This window comes from Elephas maximus, chromosome 3 (genome assembly GCF_024166365.1).
Source record: "Elephas maximus indicus isolate mEleMax1 chromosome 3, mEleMax1 primary haplotype, whole genome shotgun sequence".
In the NCBI taxonomy this organism is placed as follows: Eukaryota; Metazoa; Chordata; class Mammalia; order Proboscidea; family Elephantidae; genus Elephas; species Elephas maximus.
Genome location: NC_064821.1, coordinates 74,752,700 through 74,766,357, shown reverse-complemented (window position 1 = coordinate 74,766,357; position 13,658 = coordinate 74,752,700). Strand labels below are relative to the sequence as shown.

Here is a 13,658-nt window from a genome sequence, read left to right as displayed (position 1 = left end):
TTGGAATTTGACGCTACAGATGGATCACCATGGGGCTGTAAAAGGGGCTGGCTTAACAGCCACCAACCCATTAACCAGCAAGTACAGCTCAGGACTGTCATTCTTACTTCCTTAGAGTGGAGCCTCCTCTCTCCTTCTGCCCTCCCCTCATATCCTCGAGGCCCCAGATATCTTCTTCATGGAGTATTTCCTTCCCGTTATTTGCGAAACACTAAGGCTCCAAGGAGGCAGCCTGTGAGCTTGCTCTTATTTGGGAGACCATACTTCCATCGTACTTCCTGGCAGGAAGGGTCCTGGGCTAGTGGGAAGAGTAGCTTTACTAAGTTTAGCATGTAAGGGTACTTGCCTTGGTGGTAGAGGTATGGGAAGGAAGGGGATGGGGGTAGAGACAAGTGACTGGCTGTAACCTGGCAGGACGGAATGTTGGAGAAAGGGAGGGTACCCAGGAGGCCTCAAGCTCACTGCTACACAACCAAGGGGACACCTGGTGTCTGGCTCGAGCATGTTGTCTGTCCAAATTCCCAGGTTCCCTTGGTCAGCCATGCCCTGGGCTACCTGGAGATTGTACAGGGTCTACACCAGGCAATGAGCTTCATACTCAGTGAGTTTCAAATGGAGCTCCCCACCTTCCCTGCTTCCGTTGGACAACTTGCATCCTCACAGCTATCCAGGCCTGAGAAATTCCCTCCTCCCTCTCTTCCCTCCTTCTCCAAGTCTTTCATGAACCCTGGTGATTCTTTGCCATGTTGCCCATGCCCATAACTGCTACCTGTGTCCATCCCCACTACCAGGCTCTTGTCTTTAAGCTGGATGATCACAGAACTTCCCAACTTGTCTCCCAGTCACCTGCCTCCTTAGCAATCCAGTCTTACTATGTCATTCTCCTGCTCAGAACTCTCCAGTGGCTCCACATTGTCTTCAGGATCAGACTTGAACCCCTTATAAGTCTGACCTCTGAAACCTTACCTTCCACTCTTCCTTGTCACACATCACCCTCCCTCCTACTCTGGCCACGCTGTGCAACCCCCAGTTCTGTGTCCATGTTACCCAAATCACCCTCATGCCCGTTTCTCTGCGTGAAATGCCATTCCCTCGTTTCCATGTATCCAAATCCTAGGGCCATATTCAATGGCCATATTTTTCCAAGGGCCGTATTCAACCCTTCCCCAAGCGGCCTTTCATGTCTCTCCCATGTATACAAGACCTTTCCTTCCTCTGAACATCCCTGTGGCTGCATCTTCCATTTCACACATCACCTCCCCCATCATGGTTCAGCAGTTCATGGCTATGTGTCATGTCTTCACTTACCTGTGAGCTCCTTGAGGACAGTGGTATCTGACTGCCCTTGATATCTCCATGGTACCCAAAACAGGGCCTTATACGCGGTAAGTGTTCAATTAATGCTTGTTGTATACCCATGAGCGAGTGAGTGAGTGATGGAGCTCTTTGTTCATATTACGGGACGTTGAATGAGAAGGGAAATGGACAAACTCAGGGGAACATTGCTCCAGGCTGTCTTTCATCCCTCGTCCAGAAGTGGCTGTTGGGATGCTGGGACTGGTGAGTCTTTGAACGGAACTCTTCTCACCAGGCTGTCTTCCCTATCCCATGCTCTGTTCAGCCCCAAAGCCAGAAATTCAAAAGCAGGAATGGGTTCCAGCCCTATCAGTAGGAGCATCTGAGAGCAAAGAATAGGCAGTGGTGGGAGGTCTCCACCCACGCCTTCAACTGCAGACAGGAGAAAATTGTGTGTATATCCGCCGCTCCCTGACACAGCTCCTCCTTTCGCCAAGATGACTGCGGTATGGTTTCGGTAAATAGGACTCTGCTGTTGGCAAGTGTCAGAGCGTCACGCCATCTGCCCAAGGTGACATGGCTGCTTGACACCCTTGGCCAGAGGCATCGGGTGGGAGGTGCTCTGGTTACTACTTACTCTGGCTTGAGAAGTGTGTGATGGGAAGAGGTTTCTCAGCAGAAATATCCACGTATGAGCGAAATTCGCAGCCTTGAACTTCAGACTGCAGTTTTCTCTTGCATTCTTTACCGTTTCTGATCACACATCCACCTTTTGTTTAACTTTCTTTGAGTCATGTCTCCATTCAGGGCTGAGGTTGGGGGTTTCATCTCATCTAGAGTCACCATCCCCGGATCTGAAGTGCAGGATGGGAAGGCCACGGGGGTGGTGGTGGGGGAGGGCTATGGACTTCCACCTCTGGCCTCTGGCGTGGGATGAGGGAACCAGGTGGTTTGTTGGTGTGGGGTGCCTAACTCTAAGTCCACATGCTCTTGATGAATTTCAACTTGGAATTGGCTGGCCAAGAAATTTGTCAAAAGCCACCCCCATATTACACACTCAGGAAACCCCAGCCCAACAGCTCCAGCAGCACCAGTGGAGCAGGCCCTCCTTCTGTCTCTGCTTCCACCACCCACCCTGAGACGTTGCCCCAGCTGGTGCCTGCTTGTGACTATCCATCTCTGTGTGTGCTGTTTTTTGCCTTGTAGTAACTCAGGTTGGTGTGTCCCAAGGGCATAATATGTGTCCAGATCCTGGCATACCAGAAAGGGGCAAAAGACTAGGCTCGGATTTCAGGTAAGATCTGTTTGGGAACCTCCTGACTGCATGAAGGGTGGGGTGGCCAGGCTGGGAGATGGCAGGACCTGGGCTTCCTGGAGGTGGCGTGGAGAGGATGATGTGGACACAGGGACAGACAATGTATGGTGTTGGCCTTTGATGTTCTTTCCTGGTCTAGTCCTGGGATCAGTGCCCATGCCCAAAGAGGGGCTGTAGACTGCCAGTGTTGCCTGGCAGACCCATACTACAAAGGGCTGCCTTCATCAGTAAACCAGGAGACAGCCCACACTGCTGATAATCTAGGGAACCATAGGGCCCTGAGATGGTACGTTTTGCAAAGTTTCTAACTACCGGGGCATCTTCCCATCATCCTCCATTTTCGTTAAAGTTTATGGGTACTATCTACCCACTCTTACCTGTCCTAATTGATACTTAGAGGATTGCTGTTTTGCTCACAAAGTCACCTTTTATCTCAATTCTAAAACCATTAAATTGTCCAAAAAAAGTTGAAGAGCAGGTATTCCAATGGAAATATTAACAGATAAAACAGTGGAATGGAGTTTAAGGGCCAGAAGAAGAAATAAAGTTCAATGTGGTACTTCTTTGTGGAACCAGAAGGAACTCAGGGTGGGGCTCGCCAAGGCCCAGGGGTTGAGCTCATGTACGTGCTTTGTCTCCCAGGTTAGGATCCAGCGTCCAGTTCACCTGCAATGAGGGCTATGACCTGCAAGGGTCCAAGCGGATCACCTGTATGAAAGTGAGCGACATGTTTGCGGCCTGGAGTGACCACAGGCCAGTCTGCCGAGGTGAGGGTGCCCCGCAGAAGGGAGGTTGACCAGAAAGCTGGGCTGGGCATGTAGGATAAAACTCAGCTCCTGCACCATGAGGCCCAGGCTCTTATCTAGACTGAGCTCAACGTACTCCCTGTTCCTTGCTGTTCCCCAGGCCTTGGTTACTGCATTTATTTACTAATAGACACATTATTTAGCACTTTCTCTCAAGGCCTCCTATGAGCAGGAGATATAGAGGTGGGGAAGGCAGACATGGTCCCTGCCCTGCATGGACCTTACAGTCTAATGGAGGAGGCACATATTAAGCAAGTCCTTATCCCATTGCACTAAGGTATCACAACAATACCTAGATAAGAAGGGAAGTCACCTTTTAGACCACCACCTTGAGTACCACTATTATAACACGTGCACATCCCGAAGCATCTACCTCGGTGCCCTTGTTTCTTTCCCCACACTCTGCAGTAAACAGACTCATCACTTCTGTTGGAAGAATGTATTACTCTTAGCTACTCAGCAGTGGCATGGGCCATGGGATCAAATACGCTTCTCTGTGGGATTCTTCTAACTCACACTTGGACATCTTATTCTCAAGGGCCCTGCCATCCACATTCTCAGGTATCACATGGACCAAAGCTGAGCTGGCTTAGCTTCCACTGCCCAAAATAATTTTAAAATATCAGACCTGAGCATTTCCCTTCACTGGGACAGGACAGCAGCTGATTCTGTGGCAGGGAGGCCCGAGATCTCATCCCCCAGGTCAAGGGCAAAGAGAATCCTTGAGCACTAGACCATTAGATGGTCTTTGATTTTCTATGCTCTGCATACATCTCTCCTCTTCCACAGCTTGCCCCTATGCTCAGGACTCAGAGTTTTTGAGTTCAAGAGGAGCCAATAACTCTGGAGTTTTTAAACAAAGCCAGTGTTTGCCTTCTTGAGTGGCCCTTTGGAAGAGAAAGCATGTGGACAACTATAAAGTTACATTCTTTTTGGTCTCAGAAGGAAGTTCTCTGCCTCTCTCCAGGCATATGCACCAAGAAGAAATTCATGCAGCATGAAACAGGTCCAGAAAAAAAGAACTTAAAGCACTCTTACACTGAGGAAAGAACAAAATTTGAGCTGAGACCCACCTCCTTTTTTAATGGTTTTATAAGTAATCTGGAAGACAGTCATGAAAATATCTTTGAAATAAACCTTAAATGTATTAACCCTCACTGAACTCTGAGGTGGCATGATGACCATTTATAATGTGCTTTGTGTTTCCACTGATTTTAGCTATATTATTTCAAGGATCCTACATAGGTACCATTAAAAATAAAATCAAACAAAAGAATTCTTGAGTAAATTCTCAGCTTTACTCACCTAGCCATGGGCAATTGGGCAAATTACTGATTTAGCCTGGCCTATTTCCTTACCTGTAATAATAATGTAGGTAACAGCACTACCCTGACCATCTTGTGTTTAATGTCAAGGTCAAATGGAGTTGTAGATATGGATACACTTTAGGAATTGGGAAGTGCTAGACAGAAAAGCAAATATCTACATGCTAGATTATAAGCTCTATAGAGCAAGGACTTTTGTTCACTTCACTGCCTCAAACAGGGCCCCGCACATAGTAGGTGCTCAATAATGTGTTGAATGAATGATTGGATGAGTGAATGATCGACTGGTACATCACTCCAATTCTGTGGAGCCAAGACACCAGCTATGTGGAGAGACACAGAATTATCAAGTCTGAGGACCAGGAAAGACTCCTGTGCCAGTCTTTGATTTCAGAATTCCTCTTGAGAAGCCAGAATAACAATGCCTTCAGGTGGCAGTGAGATCTGATCTCTCCCCAAGATTATTTCATTGGAGGAAGAGATTTTTTTTAGTAATGGTGGCTGTTTACATGAATATGCCAAAGGTGGGGAAGAAGTTCATAGTCAAGTCGTAAGCCCATCTTTTTCTCCAGATATGTCCTCTGCCCCATTCAAACCACCTGCAACGATTTTGATCCACAGGACTCTGGATTCTCACTACCTCTTTCGCTAAGCACTAAGCTAAATTTTTTTTCTCCCTCCATGCACATTATCTTATTCAATCCCCTGCCTTCATCAAAACAAAACAAAACCAGTTGGCATCAATTCTGTTCCAACTCGTGCCAACCCCATGTGTGTCAGAGTAGAACTCTGCTGCCTAAGGTTTTCAATGGCTGATTTTTGGGGGGTAAATCACCAAGCCTTTCTTCTGAGGTACCTCTGGGTGAACTCAAATCTCCAGTTTTTCAGTTAGCAGCCAAGTGCATTAGCTCCCTACCAGCGTGAAGCAGGGGGAAAACCATGGAAAACAGGCAGAGCTGGGTTCAAATCAAAGCAGCGTCACTTTTTAGCTGGGTGTTGTTGGGCCAGAAACTTCACCTCTCTAAATCTCTTTTTTTCCTTCTAAAAGTCAGTAATAATAAAGCATTATTTCACGGTATTACCGCAAGGACTAGAAGAGGCAATGAACATGACGGTCCTCGTTTAGAAATGATACCAGTGTGTCTGCAAGGCTTATGTGCCCATATGTATGATTTAAACTACTGAGCACTGTTGGGGTATAGCTTGTCCAAGCCCCCATACCAAACCCTTAGCCTCTAGTCACTATGAGTTCTTTTAGGAACCTATTTCCTCACTGTCTGATCCAATCATAATCCAATTGCATAGTTTGGGAGTCATACAGGCTTTGATCTAAATGACAACTCTGCCACCTGTTATCTTGGTGGCTGTGGGTGGACTCCTTCATCTTTTTGAGCCACACAGCCCTCATCTGTGAATTGAGGAAAATAAAACCTACCCTGCCCAGAGATTGTAACATTTAAAGTCAAATTATAGCAAGTGGCAGGCACCATCTCTAGGGGAGAGTAGATTCTCAGTACAGGTTTATCTTCCTGCTTTTCTCTCCTCTTGTGTTCTATTCCATGGGTCATTATGAGGGAGAAGGAGAGGAAGCCTAGGCTCCTGCGTTTGGATTTGGATGATCGGTCCTGGGCTTCCCTGAAAGCCAAAGGCTGGCATAGATATAAGATTCAGGCACCCCTTTGTTTTGGCAGTTTTGAAGATTTCTACCTTTATACCTTTTGTCTTTAATCAGAGTCACTATTCTAATTATGACTTTTAGGAGAGTTTATGTGAACCCCACTTACAGGGGGAAAAAAGAGATAAAACTCTTTAAATTCCACAATAGCACCACTAAGAATCAGGGTACCAAAAGATTGCATTCTAAAAAGGTTCGCTACCATACATAGGGGTATTATTTTTCTTCTAATGCATTTAAAATATGATTTGACTTTAAATATTCATTTTCCACACAATTAAATCTACTAAAACACGGGGCCTGGCAAATAATAGGTCTCGACAAATGTTTGAGGACCACCTGAATGAATCAGAGATTGAAATGAATGAACACTATGGGCTGTGCCCTCATTTTGGAATTTGGAAATTAGATATTCATATGCCTTTCTTTTCTTTCCCTCCCACCAGAAGAAATAAGCTTCTGATTTGACTCTTAGAAAATTTTATCATCCAAGAGCAATTGAGGGCAACATGGAACACCGTTATACCAATTCTTTTCAGCCCCGATGGAGGCAAGATGGTGCAATCATTATAGGGCTTTTTGGACTTACTTTACATACGGAGTCCAATATTTAAACATGAGCTTTTGCAGAAGTCCAGCAAATAAAGCAGATGTAAGGGGAGCTTCTCTGATTGAGTTAGGGGTGGGAGATTTGGAGTTGCCCCCTCTTCACTGCTCTCAGCAGCCCTAAACCACCTCTGAGGAACCCCAGGGGCTCAGGGAACACTGTTTTTGAAAACCACTGGTGTAGAGAAGAGGACCAAATGGACAACCAGGAGATCTGGTTTATTGCAACCAAAAGCTGATGTTGAGTGAAGACAGGGACTGAGTACCCAGCCCCAGGCGAGCTACTTAAAGTTGGTGATTCACAGAGTAGATAATTAACTCGAAGATAATTAACAGCAAACCACATGCTATTTTCCCTTTGTGGTTAAACCACTATTTTCTGTGTGTATTTTTCTCTGCTATTTAGAATAAAAGCTTTTTGGTGGCTAGAATACCAGACTTGGGAATCAGAGACCCAAGTTCAAGTTCCAACTTTGCCATTAATAAATCATGTAAAAAAGCCCATTGCTGTTGAGTCGATTCCAACTCGTAGCAACCCTATAGGACAGAGTAGAACTGCCCCATAGGATTTCCAAGGAGCAGCTGGTGGGTTTTAACTGCTGACCTTTTGATTAGCAGCCAAGCTCTTAACCACTGCACCACCAGGGCTCCGCCACAAACCATGTAGCACAGGGAAAAATCACTGAAATGCTCTGAATCTTCTTACTCATCTATAAAATGGGGGAGTAACATGGGAAATATTGCACAAACCAGACTATGTTAAATACCATAGTAATTATGTGACAGTTACAGGTGGTTGCCTTCCTTCAAGGTCCCTGGGTGATACAAATGGTTAAGTGCTCGGCTACTAATCAAAAGGTTGGTGGTTCAAATCCCCTCAGAAGTGCCTTAGAAGAAAGGCCTGGTGATCTACTTCCAAAAAATCACAGCCATTGAAAACCCTGTGGAGCATAGTTTTACTCTAACACACATGAGGTCGCCATAAGGAAGAATTGACTCAAAGGCAAGAACTGGTCTGGTTTTCTTGGTGGCCTTCAATGGGTCAACTTCCTGGGCCTGTCCCTTAAACACAGTGTCATCCAGAGTTGTGTTTTTATCCCTTCCTCTTTTCTCTCCTCTATTTATTCTTCCTAGGTGACACGTGACTGCCCTAGAACACATCACCCATTTCTCCAGCCCTTTAGAATGTCTGAGCCCCTTACCTGTATGTGCTAATGCTTAGTGCTCCCATTCGCTAAGCCATTTATATTGTATAAAACACTGCAGTAGACATTTTTCATTATTTCTTTATGAGGAAAGCAGCAATAACCATATTTTATGTTTAGTTGAAGCTTAGAGCAGTCAGCTATTTGTCCAAGGGCACAAAGCTAATAACTTGAGCCAGGAATCAAACCCTGACTTCAAAGTCTCTGTCCTACTTCTACTTAAAAATTGAACATGGACATTCTTTGGCATCAATATATTGGATGGAGTGATGCAGAAAACAACTCTTACTTCTACCTTCCCATTTTGGGGTAACTTTTTATTTTGATATGATTTTCAACTCAGAAAAGTTGCAGGAAATATGCAAAGAAAGTCCATATACACTTTGCTCAGATTTGAACAACTATTTTTAAGGAGTTAATGGCTGAAAAGGGTGAGTCAGAGAGGTAGAAGAAGACCAAGTGGAGTCATGGAAGCCAACGAATGCGAGTTTCACAGAGAAGCTTCAGTAGGATCAGATAGTCCAGAGAGGTCAAGTATATATGACTGAAAAGTAACCATTGGGCTTAAATGGCTCAACTGAGTGGCAAATAGTTGATGTTGCCTTTGCAAGAAATTGGTGAGGGGACTGAACAAAGACATGAAAGGACTGATTTGGGGTGAAGATTCAATTATTATGACACCCATGAATGTGGTGATACCACCATACTTCTGGTAGCCCCAGGGCACCCAGGATGAAGAATAAAGAAGGATATTAGGCTTGATCAAAGGCAGCCATTTATCCAAGCAGATATAAGAGAGTCTGAGGGAGCTGAAAGCATTGTGATTGGTCTTGAGTAGTCCAGACTGGGTAGTGAAACAAGAACAGGAGGGAATTGGAGCCAGGGGACTGGAAGGGCCTACCATAGAGAACAGCAGGTACATTGAGATTGAAGTCACGTCACTAGGAGCTTGAGCAGTGGTGTAAAGAATTGGATGGCTGAGCTTAAGATCTCAGAGATGGACTCTCCTCGTTCCCAGGACAGCAAGGCCCTGGGTGTGGCTGTGGACATGGTTGATCTTAAGATGGCAAGAGGGCAGAGGTACCACATCTCATGAGGAGGGCTGGACTCTAAGAGGAGAAGAGACCACTCCTCTGTTGTAACAGAAGCAAAGAGGAAGATGATGAGCACATAGCAGACAGGGTTGTAGAGTTGGAGGATGAGACAGAGGGTGTGTCTTCCAAATGGCTTTTGTTTTCTCCACAAAGAGTGAGGCAAGGTCATCAACTGAGAGTAGGGGGAGGAAAGAAGAGTGAGTGGCACGAGGGATGTGTAGTAAGCATGAAAGAGTCTTTGAGCAGAGTGAGACAGTAAACTTAATAGAGCTAAATAGTAGGATCACTGGGCAATATCTAGGATCCTTTTGAGGTGGTAATCAACCCTGGTGGCACAGTGGTTAAGAGCTCGACTGCTAACCAAAAGGTCAGCAGTTCGAATCCACCAGTTGCTCCTTGGAAACCCTGTGGGGCAGTTCTGCTCTGTCCTATAGGGTCACTATGTGTTGGAATTGACTCGATGGCAATGGTTTAATCATGAATTCATAGTGACATCATTCTTCCTATGTGTGTGGCTTTCTCCAGAAAAGCTCAACTATACAGGCCAGGTGTGGAGAATATAGATGGAGGGATTTATTCACAATTGATGTTTTCCAGGCTACTGATAAAAGAGGAAAGGGGCAAGGATTTGGGAGAACTTACAAGAAAGTGATCGTAATGTTGAACCCTGAGATCTAAGTTGGGTAGGACAGAAGACAGGAGAGAGTTAGTGGGTAGAGAGAGATTCTGGTATCAGTAGAATGGTGGTCTCAGTGAGGTCAGAGAAGAGTTCCTGTGGTAGTTTAGCAAATGTTTGTGGGAAGAAATAATGGAGGGTGAGAGAATATGGGCTTAAATTAAACAGGAGTTGGAGGAAGAAGTGCTGAAAGGTGTTGCAGATATTCGGGGCTTCGTTTGCCTTAGAATTGGTGGTGAGAAGGTAGTTCCAGAAGACTGTAGAATGGGTAGGGAGGGAGGCCAGTGGTAGGAGAAGCAAAGGAAGGCAGCATGGAAGAGTGTGGGAACAAGATCTGGGGAGAAGATAAGAGACCAGGGGCACTTGCATCTGGAGGAATTCCCTTCTTTGGTGCTAAGTTGTTGTTTTGGTGTAAGAACTGTCTATACGTGAAATTTCCCTAAGGTCTCCTGGGATACTGTCCCTCATTATATTGGATAGTGATGTTCAGGGGAAGAGTGGGAGTGGCTGTGGAGCTCAGATATGGAAAGTCCCATAAAAGTCTCCCCTGAAAGCTATAGAAAAGAGCAGCCAATGGGAAAAGGCAACTACAGAAACATAGACATGTGTTCATGCATTTATCTAGACGTTGTCTGAGTACCTACCATTTTGCCAGTCCATGGGGGTTGCAGTGTTGAGCCATACACTCTTGGTGAGACCCCAGGATTTGGCTGCGCAGGGGGAAGTCAGTCTGTTTACAGACCCCCTGACTTTTTGACCTTGACTGGAGAGCAGTGGAAAGAAGTAGTTCGTGCTCCCTTCTGAACCCAAATGAAAGTGCTACATACTAACTACCTGCAGATTATAATATTTTAATTAAACCTCTCTAAACCCTTAAAGTGGTAAATGTCTTTTTGACCTGTTCTATCTAATTACCTTCAGCATGTTTCAACAGACTGCAAATACCACCTAATTCTTGGAAACAAGTACAGGATAAATTTAGTCTAAATCCGAGGGCTTTTGGCAGCACAGACTTTACAGAAGACTTTACAGAAGAGGTGTAAGGTGGCCCTGATAGAGATTTATGAGGATTTCCTGAAGGGCTAGGATTCTGAAGCTACAGGCCCTCTTTGCAAAAGTGGGATGGGATCATGTTTTTGGTTTTGATCATCTTATTCTAATTTGTTTAGTAATGTCAGTCTCAAGTGTGGTCAGAGAGGGGAAGAAAAACCTATGTAAAGAAATTTCAGAAAAGTAGAAAAAGAGCTAAACAGAAACCCCAAGCCTAGTGAAATGGGTCGACCTTGAGACTGGACTCACTTTTGCTGAATGGTGACTACATCCCAGACACTGGGCTGAGGATTCACATCCATCATCTTACATGATTTCATCCTCACCATAATATGATGAGGTGGATCTCACCAGCTGCATTTCATAGAGTAAGAACAGGAGCAGAAGGGTTTCATAACTTATCCAGACTTACGCAACAAGTAAGTGGGCTTAAACACAAAGGGTCATCTGGTAAACCCCAAAGCCTATGCCATCCTCACCACTCCACCTGCCTCCATGCCCAGGTATATCGAGTGCAATCTATGAATTTAAGTGTTTCTCAACACAGGATAAAGGAGCAATCAGTTGCACACAAGGGGAGTGGGGGAGAGGGTCCTTTTAGGGATTTGTTCCATCTTGACTCAACTGATTTGAGCTCAGGCCAAGGGAGAAGCAGATCCTTTGGGTGCAAGGCTGGGCTGAGCCGTCAGTAGAACCATTCTCACGGAAGGAGGGGCACGAGAATGCCTTCAGAAATGCAAGCAATTCTGATCCAATGGACTCTTGACAATAACTCTGACAACACTTGCTTTGCTTTTGTGTAATTGTTTTCACACCTATATCCTCCACCTGACTGTGACCCCTCACAGAGGAATGGTTGCGTCTCAGACATTTTTCTCTTCCCACACTGTCTAGCTCATAATAGGCACTCAATAAATGTTAGAATGAGTGAGTACAGGAATGAGTTCATGAAATGAGAAGAGATGAATTATCTTGAGGAGCTGGGGAGCTGCTTCCCAGACCCTTCTAGGAAGGATTTCCTGGGAAAGGTTTATCATAGCCCTGTCCACTCAGGGAGAGGAGGCCTACGATATTTTGCCTGTCAGAGGAAACCAGGTTTGACACCACTTTCATTTTATATACTTAGGCTTGTTGCATTTGCTCACTATTTCTTTACTGTTAAGCACTTTGCCTGCAATTAGGATAAATTGCCATGTGGGTAGCAACAGAACAGGCTCATAAAGCTCTTTATTAAAATAGCTGTGTGCTAACATTGAAGAATCCACCACTTGTCTGTCAGTTTGTGGTACTGTGGTGGCTTGCGTGTTGCTGTGATATTGGAAGTCATCCCACTGGTATTCAAATCCCCTGGTGGATGGATTTCAGTAGAGCTCCCAGATGAAGACAAACCAGGAAGAAGGACCTGGCGATCGACTTCTGACAAAAAATCAGCCAGTGAAAACCTTATGGATAGCAGTGGAAAATTGTCTGATATAATGCTAGAAGATGAGCCCTTCAGGTTGGAAGGCATTCAAAATATGACGGGGAAGAGCTGCCTTCTCAAAGTAGAGTCAACCTTAATGATGTGGATGAAGTAAAGCTTTTGGGACCTTCATTTGCTGATGTGGCATGACTCGAAATGAGAAGAGACAGCTGCAAACATCCATTAGTAATCAGAACATGGAATTTATGGAGAGTGAATCAAGGAAAATTGAAAATTGGCAATATGAAATGAAATGCTTGAAGATTGACATCCTAGGCAGTAGTGAGCTGAAATGGACAGGTATTGGTCATTTTGAATAGGACAGTCATATGGTCTGTTATGCCAGGAATGACAAATTGAAGAGGAATGGCATCAAAGTCATTTCAGAAAAAAAATTTCAAGATCTATCTTGAAATACAATGCTGTCAGTGACAGAATAATATCCATATGACTACAAGGCAAACCAGTTTATACAAATATTACTGAAATTTGTGCATCAATCACTAATACCAAAGATGAAGAAATTGAAGATTTTTACCAACTTCTGCAGTCTGAAATTGATCAAACATGCAATCAAGATGCATTGATAAATTGCTGGTGATAGGAAAGTGAAAGTCGGAAACAAAGAAGGATCAGTAGTTGGAAAATATGGCCTTGGTGATGGAAACGATGCTGGAGATTGCATAATAGAATTTTGCAAAACCAATGACTTATTCATTGGAAATACCTTTCTTCAATAAAATAAATGGTGACTGTACACGTGAGTCTTGTTGAACGGAATACACAAGAATCAAATCAACTACATCTGTAGCAAGAGATGATGGAAAAGCTCAATATCATCAGCCAGAAAAAGGCCAAGGGCCAGCTGTGGAACACACCATCAGTTGCTCTATGCAAGTTTAAGTTGAATCTGAAGAAGATAAAAACAAATCCACAAGACACAAAGTACAACCTTGAGTGTATCTCACCTGAATAGATTTGATGCATTGAACACTAATGACCAAAGACCAGATGAGTTGTAGAGTGACATCAAGGATGTCATACATGAAGAAAGCGAAGGTCATTAAAAAGAAAAGAATGAAAAGGTCAAAATGTCAGAAGAGACTCTGAAACTTTCCCTTTATTGTACAGTATCTAAAGCAAATGGA

At 44.5% G+C, this 13,658-nt stretch overlaps 1 protein-coding gene across 1 annotated transcript in view; it reads left to right on the top strand.

Moving 5' to 3' along the window:
• Window positions 1–13,658, top strand: part of CSMD2 (CUB and Sushi multiple domains 2) — a 786,100-nt gene that overhangs the window by 429,539 nt on the left and 342,903 nt on the right. Inside the window, exons 8-9 of the mRNA XM_049878694.1 lie at window positions 2,503–2,590; window positions 3,254–3,378. Coding sequence (XP_049734651.1) covers window positions 2,503–2,590; window positions 3,254–3,378 — 213 coding nt within the window. The remainder of the gene's footprint in view (window positions 1–2,502; window positions 2,591–3,253; window positions 3,379–13,658) is intronic.